We start from the raw sequence: 19319 nt of genomic DNA, 5'->3' as shown, positions 1-19319 counted from the left end.
CATTAACTTCCACTGTCTTCCATTGTCTTCCATTAACTTCCACTGTCTTCCACTGTCTTCCATTAACTTCCACTGTCTTCCATTGTCTTCCATTAACTTCCACTGTCTTCCATTGTCTTCCATTAACTTCCACTGTCTTCCACTGTCTTCCATTAACTTCCACTGTCTTCCATTGTCTTCCATTAACGTCCACTGTCTTCCACTGTCTTCCATTGTCTTCCACTGTCTTCCACTGTCTTCCAATGTCTTCCACTGACATCCATTGACATCCACTGTCTTCCACTGTCTTCCACTAACTTCCACTGTCTTCCATTAACTTATATTGTCTTCCATTAACTTCCACTGACTTCCACTGTCTTCCACTGTCTTCCATTGACATCCACTGTCTTCCACTGTCTTCCATTGACATCCACTGTCTTCCACTGTCTTCCAGTAACTTCCACTGTCTTCCATTGACATCCACTGTCTTTCACTGTCTTCCATTAACTTCTACTGTCTTCCACTAACTTCCACTGTCTTCCACTGTCTTCCATTGACATCCACTGTCTTCCACTGTCTTCCATTAACTTATATTGTCTTCCATTGTCTTCCATTAACTTCCATTGTCTTCCATTGTCTTCCACTGTCTTCCATTGTCTTCCATTAACTTCCACTGTCTTCCATTGTCTTCCATTAACTTCCACTGTCTTCCACTGTCTTCCATTAACTTCCACTGTCTTCCATTGTCTTCCATTAACTTCCACTGTCTTCCAATGTCTTCCACTGACATCCATTGACATCCACTGTCTTCCACTGTCTTCCACTAACTTCCACTGTCTTCCATTAACTTATATTGTCTTCCATTAACTTCCACTGACTTCCACTGTCTTCCATTGACATCCACTGTCTTCCACTGTCTTCCATTGACATCCACTGTCTTCCACTGTCTTCCAGTAACTTCCACTGTCTTCCATTAACTTCCACTGTCTTCCATTAACTTCCACTGACTTCCACTGTCTTCCACTAACTTCCACTGTCTTCCACTGTCTTCCATTGACATCCACTGTCTTCCACTGTCTTCCAGTAACTTCCACTGTCTTCCATTGACATCCACTGTCTTCCACTGTCTTCCATTAACTTCCACTGTCTTCCACTGACTTCCACTGTCTTCCATTAACTTCCACTGTCTTCCATTGACTTCCACTGTCTTTCATTGACTTCCACTGTCTTCCATTAACTTATATTGTCTTCCACTGTATTCCATTGTCTTCCATTAACTTCCACTGTCTTCCATTGTCTTCCATTAACTTCCATTGTCTTCCATTGTCTTCCATTAACTTCCACTGTCTTCCATTGTCTTCCATTAACTTCCACTGTCTTCCAATGTCTTCCATTGTCTTCCATTAACTTCCACTGTCTTCCACTGTCTTCCATTGTCTTCCATTAACTTCCACTGTCTTACATTGTCTTCCATTGTCTTCCATTAACTTCCACTGTCTTCCATTGTCTTCCATTAACTTCCATTGTCTTCCATTGTCTTCCATTAACTTCCACTGTCTTCCACTGTCTTCCATTAACTTCCACTGTCTTCCATTAACTTCCACTGTCTTCCATTGACTTCCACTGTAAAAAAAAAAATAATAATCCATCTGTCCGTAAGGTCACCTTCATATTGATGAAAGACTAGTTATCTCTCCTCTGCACAGTTATATTTAATGCTCTTTGTCTCTCTTCTCTCTCTCTCTCTCTCTCGCTCTGTCTCTGTCTGTCTCTCTCTATATATATCTCTCTCTCTCTCTCTCTCAGGGCTACTGCTACACATCGAGGACAGATCATCTTCAAGGATGCACTCGCCCAGCAGCTGTGTGAGCAGGGAGGTGAGCAGCATCAGAAGCACAAACACATGTATAAAAAGTGCCTTCGGAAAGAATTCAGACCCCTTGACCTTTCTCACTTTTTTTTTTACTTTACAGCCTTAAGTCTGTGGATTAAAATGGATTAAATGTTTTTTTTCCCCTCATCAATCTACACCCCATAATGACAAAGCAAAAACAGTTTTTTAAACAATTTTGCTGATTTATAAACAAAAATATATATATCATATTTACATAAGTATTCAGACCCTTTACTCAGTACTTTGTTGAAGCACTTTTGGCAGAGATTACAGGCTTGAGTGTTCTTGGGTATTATGCTACAAGCCAGGTGCATCTGTATTTGGGGTTTCTCCCATTCTTCTCTGCAGATCCTCTCAAGCTCTGTCAGGTTGGATGGGGAGCGTCGCTGCACAGCAATTTTCAGGTCTCTCCAGAGATATTTGATCGGGTTCAAGTCTGGGCTCTGGCTGGGCCACTCAAGGACATTCAGAGACTTGTCCCGAAGCCAGTCCTGGCTCCTGTCTTGGCTGTGTGATTAGGGTCGTTGTCCTGATGGAAGGTGAACCTTCGCCCCAGTCTGAGATCCTGAGCGCTCTGGAGCAGGTTTTCATCAAGGATCTCTCTGTCCTTAGCTCAGTTCATCTTTCCCTCTATCCTGACTAGTCTGCCAGTCCCTGCCACTGAAAAACATCCCCAGAGCATGATGCTGCCACCACCATGCTTCACTGTCGGCGATGGTGCCAGGTTTCCTCCAGACGTGACACTTGGCATTCAGACCAAAGAATCTTGTTTCTCATGGTCTGAGAGTCCTTTAGGTGCCTTTTGACAAACTCCAACTGGGCTGTCGTGTGCTTTTTACTGAGGAGTGGCTTCCACCTGATTGGTGGAGTGCTGCAGAGATGGTTGTCCTTCTGGAAGTTTCTCTCATCTCTACAGAGGAACTCTGGAGCTCTGTCAGAGTGACCACCGGGTTTTTAGTCACCTCCCTGACCAAGGCCCTTCTCCCCCGATTACTCAGTTTGGCCAAGGGGCCAGCTCTAGGAAGAATCTTGGTGGTTCCAAACTTCTTCCATTTAAGAATGATAGAGGCCACTGTGTTCTTGGGGACCTTCAATGTTTTAAAAATGTTTTGGTATCCTTCCCCAGATCTGTGCTTCGACACAATCCTGTCTCAGAACAATTCCTTCGACCTCATGGCTTGGTTATTGGTCTGACATGCACTGTCAACTGTAGGACCTTATATAGACAGGTGTGTCTATATTATTTTTTTCAGGAAACTAGGTGTATGTCACACATCACTACTTCACAGGAGAGCCATTTGAACTTAAACTTTTTTTACAAATCAAAATGTGTTTTTTGGGGCAGAAATGCCTTCTGGTTCATGTGATATTTATTGTGCCTTTATAACAAACATGTGTAAATAAGAATAAAATAGTTAAATTACAAGTCTAGATGGTTTAGCAACAGAAAATGAAGGCAACCATCCTGCTAGCCATGATTGGCTGAGATAATGAGTGGGCCGGACTTGCCGAGAAAATAGTTTTGATTGGTGTGCCGTGTAGCACGCTTCTGTCTATATCATGAGCTGGTCAGTATGTGTAGGTAATCCTTTCTAACGCAGATTTTTTGAAAGATATAAAAAATGTAGAACTACATAAGTTTTGCCGAGTTTTGAACCAAGTTTAGAGTATGATAGCTAAGGAGATGGAGAAAAATCTGGTGTTTGATTGCAAATATGCAAATATGCAGAGGTATTGTATTAAACACCTGTCTCTGGATTACAACTTCAAACTAAGGGCAACCATGACAGAGACGGAGAAGTGTCCATCCGTGTATATGGATAAGATAGTCAAGCTAGCAAAATGTTCAGAAATTACACATTTCAAATTTTGTCAGAATGTCATTTTCATTTAAAGTTAAACTGTACTGTTAGCTAGCTAGCTAATGTTACGTGTTATGATCTGTGTAGTAATATTATTTGTATCTCAGAGCCATTTGCATTGCTAGTTATAGCCTAATGTTAGTTGGCTAACATTAAACCTGGTTGGTTAGCTACCTGCATATTCATGCAGGTTAGTAACATTATGGGTTGGGATTATGGTTCATTGGGATTATAGTTCAATGGGGTTATAGTTCATTGGGATTATAGTTCATTGGGATTATAGTTCATTGGGATTATAGTTCATTGGGGTTATAGTTCATTGGGATTATAGTTCATTGGGATTATAGTTCATTGGGATTATAGTTCATTGGGATTATAGTTCATTGGGATTATAGTCCATTGGGATTATAGTTCATTGGGATTATAGTTCATTGGTAGAGCGCAGAATAACTGATCAATTTACAAACACTCAACACTCGTTGAATATGACCAGTGTCAGTAAACATTGGCAAAAAAAGCGTAATTACATTTTTGCCAGCAGCACAGTTACAGTCACCAATGCTCTGGATAACATAAAAGAACAGCCTAACCAGCTCTGTTAGGGCGAGTAAAATGGTCAGAGTGAGGTGTTCTCTCATTTGTGTCTGGAAGTAGCTTGGGTGCCTTTATAAAAAGGTTTTTTCCCTTTATTTAACTAGGCAAGTCAGTTAAGATCAAATTCTTATTTTCAATGAAGGCCTAGGAACAGTGCCTTGTTGAGGAGCAGAACAACAGATTTTGACCTTGTCAGCTCAAGGATTCGATCTTGCAACCTCTCTTCTACTAGTCCAACGCTCTAAGCACTAGGCTACGAGCCACCCCTTTGAGGCCAGAACACTCGGATCAACCCTACTCCTCGGCCAGAGAGTCCAGTGTGGCTCTGAACGCTCTGATGGGGAAACTCTCTGAAATAACAAATGGACAATCTGACAACGCTCTGAATTTAGAGTGCTCTCTGAGCGCACTCTGGCACTCCAGATTAAATTTACGACATACCCGTAGTATAAACCAGCCTTTAGTCTTGAAATCTTTGGTTGTTTAGTAGATGGCCTCACAGGTGAATCCATAAAGAGATCGGTGGGGCTAAAGCTTTAGAGGGTGTGAACGATGCTGAATGGGTGGGGCTAAAGCTTTAGAGGGTGTGAACGATGCTGAATGGGTGGGGCTAAAGCTTTAGAGGGTGTGAATGATGCTGAATGGGTGGGGCCAAAGCTTTAGAGGGTGTGAACGATGCTGAATGGGTGGGGCTAAAGCTTTAGAGGGTGTGAATGATGCTGAATGGGTGGAGCCAAAGCTTTAGAGGGTGTGAACGATGCTGAATGGGTGGGGCTAAAGCTTTAGAGGGTGTGAACGATGCTGAATGGGTGGGGCTAAAGCTTTAGAGGGTGTGAACGATGCTGAATGGGTGGGGCTAAAGCTTTAGAGGGTGTGAACGATGCTGAATGGGTGGGGCTAAAGCTTTAGAGGGTGTGAACGATGCTGAATGGGTGGGGCTAAAGCTTTAGAGGGTGTGAACGATGCAAAATGAGTGTATACAAAGAAGAGCTCTCCAGTAGGTTTACTAAAACATTCCAGGGACATTTTCTCAAAAGTGAGGTTACAAGTTTATCAACTTTCAAAGCAGAATTACTTTCCCATTGTTCGTCAACTGTAGTGTACGATATACTATTTTCTAACTCTGAGTCTCTGATTTTATCCCACGTAAAAAACACTATTTCAAATGTGGCTATGACCCGCGCCAATGTGTGTGCCTTTCCAAATCATGTCCAATCAATTGAATTTACCACAGGTGGACTCCAATCAAGTTGTAGAAACATCTCAAAGATAGAAACAGGATACACCTGAGCTCAATTTTGAGTCTCATGGTCTCAGGGCCTGAATACTTATGTAAATAAGGTATTTCTGTTTTTTGTTTTTTTATGAATGAGCAAAAATGTTTTGCTTTGGGGTTATGGGTTATTGTGTGTAGATTGATGAGAGAAAAAAACTATGTAATCTATTTTAGAATAAGGCTGTAACGTAACAAAATGTGGAAAAAGTCAAAGGGTCTGAATACTTTCTGTATGCCCTGTAAATCAACATTCTCAGACCACAGGGGGAAGTAACAGGCTCTCTTGATTGGTTAGTTATCAGGCCATCTCAATGAATGCACCGTATATAAAGTGCACAAAACATCAGGAAGAAACAGCCCTTTTTACATCAGCAGATGTCACAAAGTGCTTATATAGAAACACAACCTAAAACCCCAAACACAAAGCAATGAAGATGATGCTGAACAGAGAGATCTACACTTAGTATACCAAACATTAAGAAAACCTTCCTGATATTGAGTTGCACCCCCTTTTGCCCTCAGAACAGCATCAATTAGTCTGGGCATGGACTGTGGTGTTGAAAGCATTCCACAGGGATGCTGGCCCATGTTGACTCCAACGCTTCCCACAGTTTTGTCAAGTTTTCTGAACGTCCTTTGAGTGGTGGAACATTCTTGATACACACGGGAAACTATTGCGTTGCAGTTCTTGACACACTCAAACAGGTGCGCCTGGCACCTACTACCATACCCCGTTCAAATGCACATAAATATTTTGTCTTGCACATTTCACCCTCTGAATGGCAACACATACACAATCCATGTCTCAATTGTCTCAAGGCTTAAAAATCCTTCTTTAACCCCCCCGTCTCCTCCCGTTCATCTAAGCTGATTTGAATTTGATTAAACAGGTGACATCATTAAGGGATCATAGCTTTCACCTGAATTCACCTGGTCGGTCTACGTCATGGAAATAGTTTTGTACACTCAGTGTATATAATATATTTTGGGTTAAAGTAGATGGGAGACATGGAGCATAGTACAGCACAGATGGTGTTGCGGTACGACAGCTAGAGATGTTTGGATGTCCTCTATTGCCAGCTTAATTTCAGCTTATGCTAAACTCAGCTATTTCTCTGAGCTGTACAGTTTGTGACCAGTGCTCCTCGTCATAGCAGTTCCTCCTACTAACATTTTGACAGTGCTTTCCCTTCATGCAGTCTGAGTAGCTGTAATTACTTGTTTACAAGGAAGCAGACTCTTCCTTATTCAACTACTCCTCTAACAGATCACTTCTGACACACACACACTTCCCGAGTGAGGTTTGCAATCATAGGAAAATTAAGTGGGTTCTTGGAGACGTAGGCTAACTCTGTGTCAAAACAGTTATTCACCAAGCCATTAGTGTTAGGCTGCTACAAGTCTTAGAATAAAATGTTCCAAAAGGGTTCTTCCCCATAGGAGCACCCTTTTTGGTTCCAGTTAGAACCCTTTTTGGTTTCAGTTAGAACCTTTTTTGGTTTCAGGTAGAACCCTTTTTGGTTCCAGGTAGAACCCTTTTTAGTTCCAGGTAGAACCCTTTTTGGTTTCAGGTAGAACCTTTTTTCTAAGAGAGCAGTGTTAGGCTAGAACTGCCATGGCTAGTGCCAGTGGTTTCACTGAGACAGTTCACAGTAGAAGAGACCCAGACTACTCAGCTGGATGGACCTTTCCTAATTGCCTAGAGCCCTCACTCCTCACGGCTGGATGGACCTTTCCTAATTGCCTAGAGCCCTCACTCCTCACGGCTGGATGGACCTTTCCTAATTGCCTAGAGCCCTCACTCCTCACGGCTGGATGGACCTTTCCTAATTGCCTAGAGCCCTCACTCCTCACGGCTGGATGGACCTTTCCTAATTGCCTAGAGCCCTCACTCCTCACGGCTGGATGGACCTTTCCTAATTGCCTAGAGCCCTCACTCCTCATGGCTGGATGGACCTTTCCTAATTGCCTAGAGCCCTCACTCCTCACGGCTGGATGGATCTTTCCTAATTGCCTAGAGCCCTCACTCCTCACGGCTGGATGGACCTTTCCTAATTGCCTAGAGCCCTCACTCCTCACGGCTGGATGGACCTTTCCTAATTGCCTAGAGCCCTCACTCCTCACGGCTGGATGAACCTTTCCTAATTGCCTAGAGCCCTCACTCCTCACGGCTGGATGGACCTTTCCTAATTGCCTAGAGCCCTCACTCCTCACGGCTGGATGAACCTTTCCTAATTGCCTAGAGCCCTCACTCCTCACGGCTGGATGAACCTTTCCTAATTGCCTAGAGCCCTCACTCCTCACGGCTGGATGGACCTTTCCTAATTGCCTAGAGCCCTCACTCCTCACGGCTGGATGGACCTTTCCTAATTGCCTAGAGCCCTCACTCCTCACGGCTGGATGGACCTTTCCTAATTGCCTAGAGCCCTCACTCCTCACGGCTGGATGGACCTTTCCTAATTGCCTAGAGCCCTCACTCCTCACGGCTGGATGAAGCTGGCGTTGCAGAGCATTACAGAGCTTTGCAGAACCTCTCCAGTAAAGAGACTTAAAAAAAACGTTGTGTCTTTCTTTAATGATGCAACCTCATTTCATTTCATGAAATATCCACAGCACTGCACATTCACCTTGCCCTCTACCCCACGATACAAAACAACACCACACACCACAATAACCAAAAACCTCAATACTTCTACAGCCGTATTCAGAAAACACCTGAATCACAGTTTCACTCATGACACAGAAAGGACACCCCTGTCTGACTCCTGGGTCGACCCGCGCCAACCAGCTGTTAGTGGCCAGGGCTCCATGTAGAACCCTCCCTGACCTCTTTGGTACTGGGAGTTTGTAGAGCCCCCTCCATCTAAAACCCACCAAACTCTCGGCCCACATACCCCCTGCCATTGATGTGCCTGATGTGCCTCCCAATGTTCCTTACCTTAATGCAGAGGTTGTAGAGGGCTTTACCTCCCACCCCCTCAAACTCCCCCAGGCTCGGATTTTTAAAATCTAACAAGTCCTCCAGACCCCCTTGCCAGTCCCCAGTCTCTGACGTCACCTGCAGTGGCGGATACATTGGTGGCCCCTCCCCCTTTGTCCGCTCAAACACACCCCTTACCGGCTCAGACAGTACCTCCTGGAGCTCCCCCAGGAATCTCCCCAGCAGCCTAAGATATGTTGGTCCTGTTTGTTGTGCCAGGACTTTCAGAGTTTTCCACCCCTCCTCCCCCAGCAGCCACAGGTCACCCAGCCTTAGTAAAACCGCTGCCATCAGTCGCCTCTTCAGGGTGGCCGACTGAACCGATCTCAAAAGGATTGCTGGGTTGTGGAAGATGGGCTCCTCCCACAGCCCATGCTCCACACCCCCTTCTCGTGTGGGCCTTAATAACAGCTGCCAGGGCCTCAGCACCAAAAAGAGCTAGTCAGAGAGAACTGCTGTACTCAGTCTCTCCAGTCTCATGAGGAACACCTGCTGGGTCCAACCCTAATCCGCCAGCTCTCTTCAGCAGCATGCTGGTTCCCTCCAGCCAACATCAGTATGGTACAGCAGTCTCTGCGCCGCCTTTAGTCGGAATGCAGCCACCCTGTTCTCCAGTTCCACCAAGCCCTGTCCTCCTTCGTGCCAGACCAGAAAAAAATCCAACAGCTTGCATTGCAGGTCTGCGAGCAGACAGGAAGTGGGGTTGAGGACAGCCAGTTTATGCCACAGGGAAGATGCCGCCAGGTTGTTGATTATCAGCACCCTCCCTCTATATGGCACTTGGGACAGAAGCCACCCCCACCTGGCCAGTCTTGAAACCACAGCCTGTGACAGCCCCTCCCAGTTCTTCCTGACCCACCTCTCTGAGCCCAGATACACCCCCAAAAAGGTTAAGCCCTTCGTTGCCCCACTGCAAACCCCTTGGAAGCAGAGGGTGGGCCCTATCCCTCCATGTCCCACATAACAGAGCTTTGCTCTTTCCCCAGTTCACCTTAGCTGACGGAGCTTCCTCGTACACCTTCAGACTAGTCTCTAGTGCCTGCATATCCTGTCCATCCCTGACCATCACAGAAACGTAATCTGCATGTGCCAACACTGCTATGCCTGTCAACACACCAATGCCTGTCCAGCACACTCCCTGCAGTCTCCTGCGTAGGAGGCCCAGAAAAGGCTCAATGGCTAATGTATATATCTGCCTCGATAGAGGGCATCCTTTTCTAATGCCCCATCTCACCCAGACTGGCCTACTGAGCCGTCCTCCCACCTTGACCATACATGACACCCCAGCATACAACATCTTCACACAAGCCAAAAATCTTTCCCCAAACTGAATCACATTAAACAGATACTCATGGTCCACTCTATCAAAAGCCTTCTCTTGGTCTGAAGAGACCAGTCAAAAGTTCACATTAGAACCTCTCGACACGTCCAACATGTCCCTAATTAAGAACATGTTGTCCGTGATTGAGGGTCCCGGTACACAATATGTCTGGTCCTTGTGTAATATAGAGTCCAGATGGGACTTCAGTCTGTTAGAGAGGACCTTGGCAAATATCTTGTTGTCCGCACAAAGCAATGCCATAGGCCTCCAGTTCTTAAGTTCACACAAGTCCCCTTTTTGGGCAGGAGAGTCAGAACCGCCCGATGGCAGCTCATCGGCAAATCTCCTACCCCGACTCACTCACTCAACATGCAAAAGAAATCCTGTCCAATTATTCCCCAGAATTCTTTATTAAAACTCCACTGGTAGTCCATCGACCCCCAGTGCACGGCCGGGGAACATCTGGGTTATGGTCTTTGCCAGTTCATGGGACAACAGGGGAATGTTCATTTCATACCTCTGTGCCAGAGAGAGCCTAGGGAGTTCGGAAAACAAAACCTGAGCACACATAGGATCACACAATTCTGCCCTATACAACTCAGTATAAAACTCCACAGTCTCCACAGAGGTCACACGCCCATCTGACAGCCGTAGACAATGCATAACCTTGGCTTCACCGCTCTGTCTTTCCAAACCAAAGAAGAAGGAGCTGGGAGCATCCATCTCCTTGAGCATGGAGAACCTAGCTCTTACAAGTGCTCCCTTTGCTTTAACCTGGAAGGAATGGCCTACGTAATTCAGCTAAATTAGCTTGGAGGCCTACATTGCCTTGCCCCACCAGTTCTACCTCCACTTCACTTATACTACGCTCGAGTTCCCCCAACAATCTTCTAGCCTCTGAGGACAAGAGAGCTGTGTACTGTTCACAGAAAAGCCGAATTTCGACTTTTCCCACCCACCAATGACCAATGACTCAGAGACTCATACTTCTCTCTTCGTTCCCCCCCACCTTTCCCCAAAAAGTCTGTAAAACAGAGCAAAAAGTGGCATCTTGTAAGAGTTTTACATTAAACTTCCAATAGGATGTGTGCCAAGGCTCTGGTGAAATAGACAGCCATGGTTATGTGGGGATCCGAAAACCCCACCGGGAGAAGGGTAGCGCCCAGCAGCCTCTGATTCCTGGACATGTCAAACCGATCGAGTCGGGCTGCGCTCACTCTAGCCCCAAAGACTTTCACCCATGTATACTGTCTTGTTTTGGGATGTCCAGTTCTCCAAACATCCACTAGGTCAAACTGCTAAATGATGTCCCTTAACACCCCAAATTAGCCTGAATGAGGCTCCTCCTCATTTCTGTCTTTTGTAAAAATCCAGTTCAAGTCCCCGCTGACCACCAGCTTCTCCTCGGGCGCTACCTGCGAGAGTTTCTGTCTAAGAAACCCAAACACACGCCCCCTCTCTCTCCTTGTGTTAGGCGCATACACATTTATAAGGACAAACCCATGTTGTTAATTTCTGCTTTTCAATCAAGCAGTCTATCCCTACACATGTCCTTTGAGGAGCACATTTTTACGGCCAGAGCCAGTGCAAAAAGGACTGCCACCACACTAACATTTGTTCCATGACTTGTCGACTTCATTCACCACATCACTATGCGCCTCTTGCAGAACATATTCACCCAACAGACTCTTCTTTCCCACATCTCTGGCACCATTTATATTAAGCGATCCTACCCGAAGAGTCTCCATAAGCAGTGGACATAAAAGCCAGCAAAGAAATAGACCAATAGCAAAGCTCAAAAGCCCCATTGCCAGAAAAAAAAAATCTATCTAAACAGTGTCTGAAGGTAGACCCTTACCCTTAGGTTGTGACCTTCTTCCTAAAATGTTTCCTGGGTGAGAGGACACCATGCCTCTCTTTTATTTCTTTTTTTTTGCTCATTCAGAAACACTTTCTGCCGGAACTAAACAACATGCTTAACCTCTCTGGGGTTATGGACAGTAGAGAGGAGACAGGAGACAGCAGAGAGGAGACAGTAGAGAGGAGACAGGAGACAGCAGAGAGGAGACAGTAGAGAGGAGACAGGAGACAGCAGAGAGGAGACAGTAGAGAGGAGACAGGAGACAGCAGAGAGGACACAGCAAGCAGCAGAGAGGAGACAGCAGAGAGGACTCAGCAGAGAGAAGACAGCAGAGAGGAGGGGGACGCTTGCGTCCCACATGGCCAATAGCCAGGGAAAATGCAGAGCGCCAAATTCAAATACATTCAAATACATTTCTATAAAAATCTAACTTTTATTAAATTACACATGCAAGATAGCAAATTAAAGCTACACTTAGCCAACATGTCAGATTTCAAAAAGGCTTTTCGGCAAAAGCATAAAATGCTATTATCTGATGATAGCACATACAGTAAACAATGAGAGAGTAGCATATTTCAACTCTGCAGGCGCGACACAAAACATAGAAATAAAATATAAATCAAGCCTTAACTTTGACGAGCTTCTTTTGTTGGCACTCCAATATGTCCCATAAACATCACAAATGGTCCTTTTGTTCGATTAATTCCGTCGATATATATCCAAAATGTCCATTTATTTGGCGCGTTTGATCCAGAAAAACACAGCTTCCAACTTAACTTATGCAACGTCGCTACAAAATATCTCAAAAGTTACCTGTAAACTTTGCCAAAACATTTCAAACTACTTTTGTAATACAACTTTAGGTATTTCTAAACGTATATAATCGATTAAATTGAAGACGGGATGATCTGTCTTCAATACAGGAGCTAAACAAACTGACACTACTTTTCTGGTTACCCTCCTCTATCAAAAGGTACACATGAAGTGACTCTCGTTCTGGTACTTCTTCATTACACAAAGGAAAAACCTCAAGCAATTTCTACAAACTGGTGACATCCAGTGGAAGCGGTAGGAATCGATTAGAATTCTGGATTCCTCATGAACACTTATTGAAAAGACAGTGACCTAAAAAAAAAGATCTGAATGGTTTGTCCTCGGGGTTTCGCCTGCTAAATAAGTTCTGTTATAGTCACAGACATGATGCAAACAGTTTTAGAAACTTCAGAGTGTTTTCTATCCAATACTAATAATAATATGCATATATTAGGATCTGGGACAGAGTAGGAGCCAGTTCAGTTTGGGCACGCTATTTAACCAAAAGTGAAAATGCTGCCCCCTACCCCAAACAGGTTAACGGCATCTGCCTGAAAACTTGCCGACAGTATACGAAAACCGCTAGCAAACTTACCAAAACAAATCAGCACTTTCCGGATTTGATCATCCGTAGTAAACAGAGGCAGATTCGCAACTACCACCCTACTTGAAGGAGTCGAAAGAGGAGAAATCAGCACCAACAGATCCCTTATAAATATTCACTAGCAATCAGCATTTGTACTATATTTGTACTTTGTACCAATTCAGCTCCTACCTGTTCGCCGACTGCGAGCAGAACCTCCTCGATCTTAACTCCATTCTAAGGAACACACCTGAATCCATGCGGTAACGACAGCATCTCCTCCGCGCTAGGCTGTGAAGCCATCGCGCGTACCACACAGTTCAAACCCCAGGAAACTAAAACTCTGTCTTCTTCCTCCCTAACTTCAAAATAAAACAGAGGTTAAACTAACAGTGCGTTAACCTTGAGCCATTGAAAATAAAACTTGAAAGGAAAGACCCAAGGAAAGAATCAAGAAAATAAGGAAGGACAGAGCCCTCCACACTGCCTCTCAACTACAAAACACTCCAAGCATGCACTGAGAGAGAGAGATGTGTGAAGGTTGAAGAGAGAGAGATATTAAACAGCAGGCTCTGCTCCCACTAACTGGTCTGAGGCCAAACCACACAGCTAACAACATTGGACACTTTATGGAACACAAAGCCGTCAGTATCTCACTAACACAGACATTGTCATTCTACAAGATACCTGGTATAGAGAAGATGGACCCACTGGTTGCCCTCTAGGTTACAGAGAGCAGGTAGTCCCATCCACCAAATTACCAGGAGTAAAACAGGGAAGAGACTCGGGGGGGGACATGTACTAGTCTGTGGCGACCTAAATGCCAGAACTGGACAAGAGCCTGACACCCTCAGCACACAGGGGGAAATACATCTACCTGGAGGTTGCAGCATTCCCTCCCCCATATGCCCCCTAGGCACAACTATGACAACATAACCAACATAAACAGGTCACAACTCTTACAGCTCTGTTGCGTGCTGGGTATGTACATAGTCAATGGTAGGCTTCGAGGGGACACCTACAGCTCATCTCTTGGCAATAGTACTGTAGACTACTTTATCACTGACCTCAAACCTGAGTCTCTCTGAGCATTCACAGACAGCCCACTGACACCCCTATCAGATTACAGCAAAATAGTACTGTAGACTACTTTATCACTGACCTCAAACCTGAGTCTCTCAGAGCATTCACAGACAGCCCACTGACCCCCCCTATCAGATTACAGCAAAATGACAGTCTACTTGAACAGAGCAATACTCAATTATGAAGAATCAAATCCAAAGGAACTTTATAATGTTAAGAAATGCTATAGATGGAAGGAAAATAGTTTGGAAACCTAACAAAAAACAATTAGGCAACAACAAACTTCCTGTACAAACTTCCTGGACCAAATCTACTGGAATAATTTCCTGGACAAAATGTTTCACTATAAAAGTGAAGGTGTAGACTTGGTTGTAGAAAATCTTAATAGTATATTTGACCTCTCAGCTTCCCTATCAAATAAAAAAAATGAAGCAGAATACCTAAGGAAATAAACAACAATGACAAATGGTTTGATGAAGAATGTAAAAACCTAAGAAAGAAATTGAGAAACCTGTCCAACTAAAAACATTGAGACCTTAGCCTACTCCTTCACTGTGATGAATCACTAAAACAATACAGAAACAGAATACTGAAACAGAATACAGAAACACAATACAGAAACAGAATACAGAAACAGAAACAGAAACAGAATACAGAAACAGAATACAGAAACAGAATACAGAAACAGAATACAGAAACAGAATACAGAAACAGAATACAGAAACAGAATACAGAAACAGAATACAGAAACAGAATACAGAAACAGAATACAGAAACAGAATACAGAAACAGAATACAGAAACAGAATACAGAAACAGAATACAGAAACAGAATACAGAAACAGAATACAGAAACAGAATACAGAAACAGAATACAGAAACAGAATACAGAAACAGAATACAGAAACAGAATACAGAAACAGAATACAGAAACAGAATACAGAAACAGAATACTGAAACAGAAGGAACTGAACATCAGAAATCATCTCAATCCATAGACTCTAACTGGGAAAATTAGAAAACACTAAACAAACAACAACATGAAGAGTTATCTATCCAAAATGGAGATGTAAATAAACCACTAACAAAGAACAAACAGCAATAACATGATCAAATACTGCGTTGTCATTAACAGCAGACTCGTACATTTCCTCATTGAAAATAATATACTGAGCAAATGTCAAATTGGCTTTTTACCAAATTATTGTGCGACAGACCACGTGTTCACCCTGCACACCCTAATTGACAACCAAACAAACCAAAACAAAGGCAAAAGTCTTCTCATGCTTTGTTGATGTCAAAAAAGCTTGGAACTCAATTTGGCATGAGGGTCTGCTATACAAATTGATGGAAAGTGATGTTGGGGGGAAAACATACGACATTATGAATTCCATGTACACAAACAGCACGTGTGCAGTTAAAATTGGCAAAAACACACATTTCTTTCCACAGGGTCGTGGGGTTAGACAGGGATGCAGCTTAAGCCCCACCCTCTTCAACATATATATCAACGAATTGGCGAGGGCACTAGAACAGTCTGCATCACCCGGCCTCACCCTACTAGAATCTGATGTCAAGTGTCTGCTGTTTGCTGATGATCTGGTGCGTCTGTCCCCAACCAAGGAGGGCCTACAGCAGCACCTAGATACTCTGCACAGATTCTGTGCCCGACCTCGGCCCTGACAGTTAATCTCAATAAGACAAAAATAATGGTGTTCCAAAAAAGGTCCAGTTGCCAGGACCACAAATACAAATTACATCTAGACACCGTTGCCCTAGAGCACACAAAAAACTGTGAAGAACCAACACCATTGTAAATACAACCCATATTTATGTTTATTTATGTTTTTGCCTTTTTTGTACTTTAACTATCTGCACATAATATGACATTTGAAATGTCTTTATTCTTTTGTAACTTTTGTGAGTGTAATGTTTACTGTTAATCATTTCATTGTTTATTTCACCTTTGTTAATCATCTACTTCACTTGCATGTTTCCCATGCCAATAAAGCCCTTACATTGAACATTGAGAGAGAGAGACAGAGAGAGACAGAGAGAGAGACAGAGAGAGAGAGAGAGAGAGAGAGAGAGAGACAGAGAGAGAGAGAGAGAGAGAGACAGAGAGAGAGAGACAGAGAGAGAGACAGAGAGAGAGACAGAGAGAGAGAGAGAGAGAGAGAGAGAGACAGAGAGAGAGAGAGAGAGAGACGAGAGAGAGACAGAGAGAGAGAGAGAGAGAGACAGAGAGAGAGAGAGAGAGAGAGAGAGACAGAGAGAGAGAGAGAGACCGAGAGAGAGACAGAGAGAGAGAGAGACAGAGAGAGAGATCTCTCCTTGCCCCATAACCTACTCAACATCAACCCTACTGACACAGTTCCCTAGTCGTCTCCCCTCCAAAACCAGACATCTGTTTGGCAAAACACCCGTTTAGGTCTTCCATTTACACCTCCAGCATTACTCACAGACAGACACAGAGAAACACAAACAGACACAGGAACCTACTGCCAACCTCCAGCATTACACTCACAGACAGAAAGAGGAGCCAGCAGCTGGAGGGCAGGGCCGGCTGGGGAACACAGATTTAGACAGATTTAGACCTTACAACTTACACATCATGGAATAGTGAGTATGAGTGTAGAGAAGCAGAGGGAGAGAGAGAAAGAGAGAGCTATGAAAAGAGAGAAAGAGAGAAGGACAGAGAGGAATAGAGAAAGAGGAATAAGAAGGAAAGTGAAGCGAAAGAGACAAGGAGAGCAAGAGGAAGATGAAGAATTAAAGATTGTGAGTTAAGATAAATGAGAGATAGACTAATGGGGTTGAGAATGAGATGGAGAAAGAGAACATGAGCGACAGAGAGAGGAGGAGAGGAAAAGAGAGGAAGGAAGAAAGTGCAGGACAGCACAGTAGTACATTTACGGTGTCGGTAACGAGAGTCTCTCCGGTGAAGGAGGGATGGAGGGATGGAGGGAGGGTGTTAATGAGAAAGTTGAAGGTCGTAAATTGTGGGTGATGACAGCTGCGGGGAAGACATCAAACGCTGTTAAAAAATAAGGGAAGGAGAAAAAGGAGGGAGGGAGAGGCAGATGAGAGGAGGATGAGTGCGGGCAGCTGACCTCGTTACAGGCCAATTCCTAAACATCCAATAGTATCTCTCTAACTTTCTCTCTCTCTCTCTCTCTCTCTCTCTCTCTCTCTCTCTCTCTCTCTCTCTCTCTCTCTCTCTCTCTCTCTCTCTGTTATACGGTGGTGAAAAACTGTCAGGATGAAATCTGAATTACAAACGAGGCGGGAATATGCCAAGGGCAAAGAGGAGGAGAGGAGAATCAAAGGAGAAGGAGATGGAGGAAGAGAAGGGAAAAAGCGATGCAGAGAGAGAGAGAGAGAGAGAAAGAGAGAGAGAGAGAGAGAGAGAAAGAGAGAGAAAAGAGAGAGAGAGAGAGAGAGAGAGAGAGAGAGAGAGAGAGAGAGAGAGAGAAAGCTGGTTGGATGAATGGATTGACAGACGGGAGAATGGGAAAAAAAGAGAGTTGTAGTTGAATGGTTGTGGTCTCTGTGGTCAGGCCAAGATGGACATCACTCCGTTTTGTTCCACTGGGGTATACACACTGTTCTCGAACTACACAACTAATCCGCCTCTCTCAGTCCCTGGTCCTCCTGCCAAACTCTAAACCAGAAGCTTCAGAAGACACACAGGACTTACTGGTGGAATGCCCGAAGCACTTTGACACTGCAAAACAGAGAGAATTATTATATTTCAATTGACCTGACATTAGGGCAAATTTTTTTAGAGGAAACAAGTGGGTGTATGAAGTACAAAAATAAACAGACAGATGGAGATGAAGAAACGAAAAGATAAAAAGAGAGAAACAGAGAGGTAGATTTGTTGAAGGTTTTGGTCCACGGTCCTTTGTCAGCAGTAGTTGGGTTTAGCTGCCATCCAATCGTAGTCAGTGTGAGTGAGAAACTGAAGAATCTTATCTTTATCAATCTGTCCCAATACCAGCCCTGAGAGTGACATGGAGAGTCAAATCTGTCCCAATACCAGCACTGAGAGTGACACGGAGAGTACTATATCAATCTGTCCCAATACCAGCCCTGAGAGTGACATGTAGAGTACTATATCAATCTGTCCCAATACCAGCCCTGAGAGTGACATGGAGAGTACTATATCAATCTGTCCCAATACCAGCCCTGAGAGTGACATGGAGAGTTCAATCTGTCCCAATACCAGCCCTGGGAGTGACATGGAGAGTACTATATCAATCTGTCCCAATACCAGCCCTGAGAGTGACATGGAGAGTGCAATCTGTCCCAATACCAGCCCTGGGAGTGACATGGAGAGTACTATATCAATCTGTCCCAATACCAGCCCTGAGAGTGACATGGAGAGTACTATATCAATCTGTCCCAATACCAGCCCTGGGAGTGACATGGAGAGTACTATATTAATCTGTCCCAATACCAACCCTGAGAGTGACATGGAGAGTCCAATCTCTCCCAATACCAGGCCTGGGAGTGACATGGAGAGTACTATATTAATCTGTCCCAATACCAGCCCTGAGAGTGACATGGAGAGTACTATATCAATCTGTCCCAATACCAACCCTGAGAGTGACATGGAGAGTCCAATCTGTCCCAATACCAGCCCTGGGAGTGACATGGAGAGTACTATATCAATCTGTCCCAATACCAGCCCTGGGAGTGACATGGAGAGTACTATATAAATCTGTCCCAATACCAGCCCTGAGAGTGACATGGAGAGTCCAAACTGTACCGAGCAAAGTTTCCTTCCTCAAATGGAGGATTAGTATTCAAGCAGGCATTTAAAGATACCAGAAGGGCTCAAGCCACTTCAGAAACTTCATGTGCTAAGACTCAGCTTTGAGGAGCAGGAGAAATTAAAGCTATCTAAAGCAGGGTTATGATCCACAGAGAAGGAGATGGAGGGAGGGAGGGAGGGAGAGAGCAGAAGAGAGAGAAGGAGAGGGAGGGAGAGGGAGGGAGGGAGGGAGGGAGGGAGGGAGGGAGGGAGGGAGGGAGGGAGGGAGGGAGGGAGGGAGGGAGGGAGGGAGGG

General features: G+C 44.4%; 1 protein-coding gene across 1 annotated transcript in view; it reads left to right on the top strand.

Moving 5' to 3' along the window:
- Nucleotides 1–19319, top strand: part of LOC112219051 (reelin-like) — a 307323-nt gene that overhangs the window by 164151 nt on the left and 123853 nt on the right. The window contains exon 4 of the mRNA XM_042301851.1: nucleotides 1786–1856. Coding sequence (XP_042157785.1) covers nucleotides 1786–1856 — 71 coding nt within the window. The remainder of the gene's footprint in view (nucleotides 1–1785; nucleotides 1857–19319) is intronic.

Source organism: Oncorhynchus tshawytscha, linkage group LG19, assembly GCF_018296145.1.
Source record: "Oncorhynchus tshawytscha isolate Ot180627B linkage group LG19, Otsh_v2.0, whole genome shotgun sequence".
Taxonomy (NCBI): domain Eukaryota; kingdom Metazoa; phylum Chordata; class Actinopteri; order Salmoniformes; family Salmonidae; genus Oncorhynchus; species Oncorhynchus tshawytscha.
The sequence above is the reverse complement of the archived record's forward strand: the minus strand, read 5'-3'. Positions and strand labels throughout refer to the sequence as shown.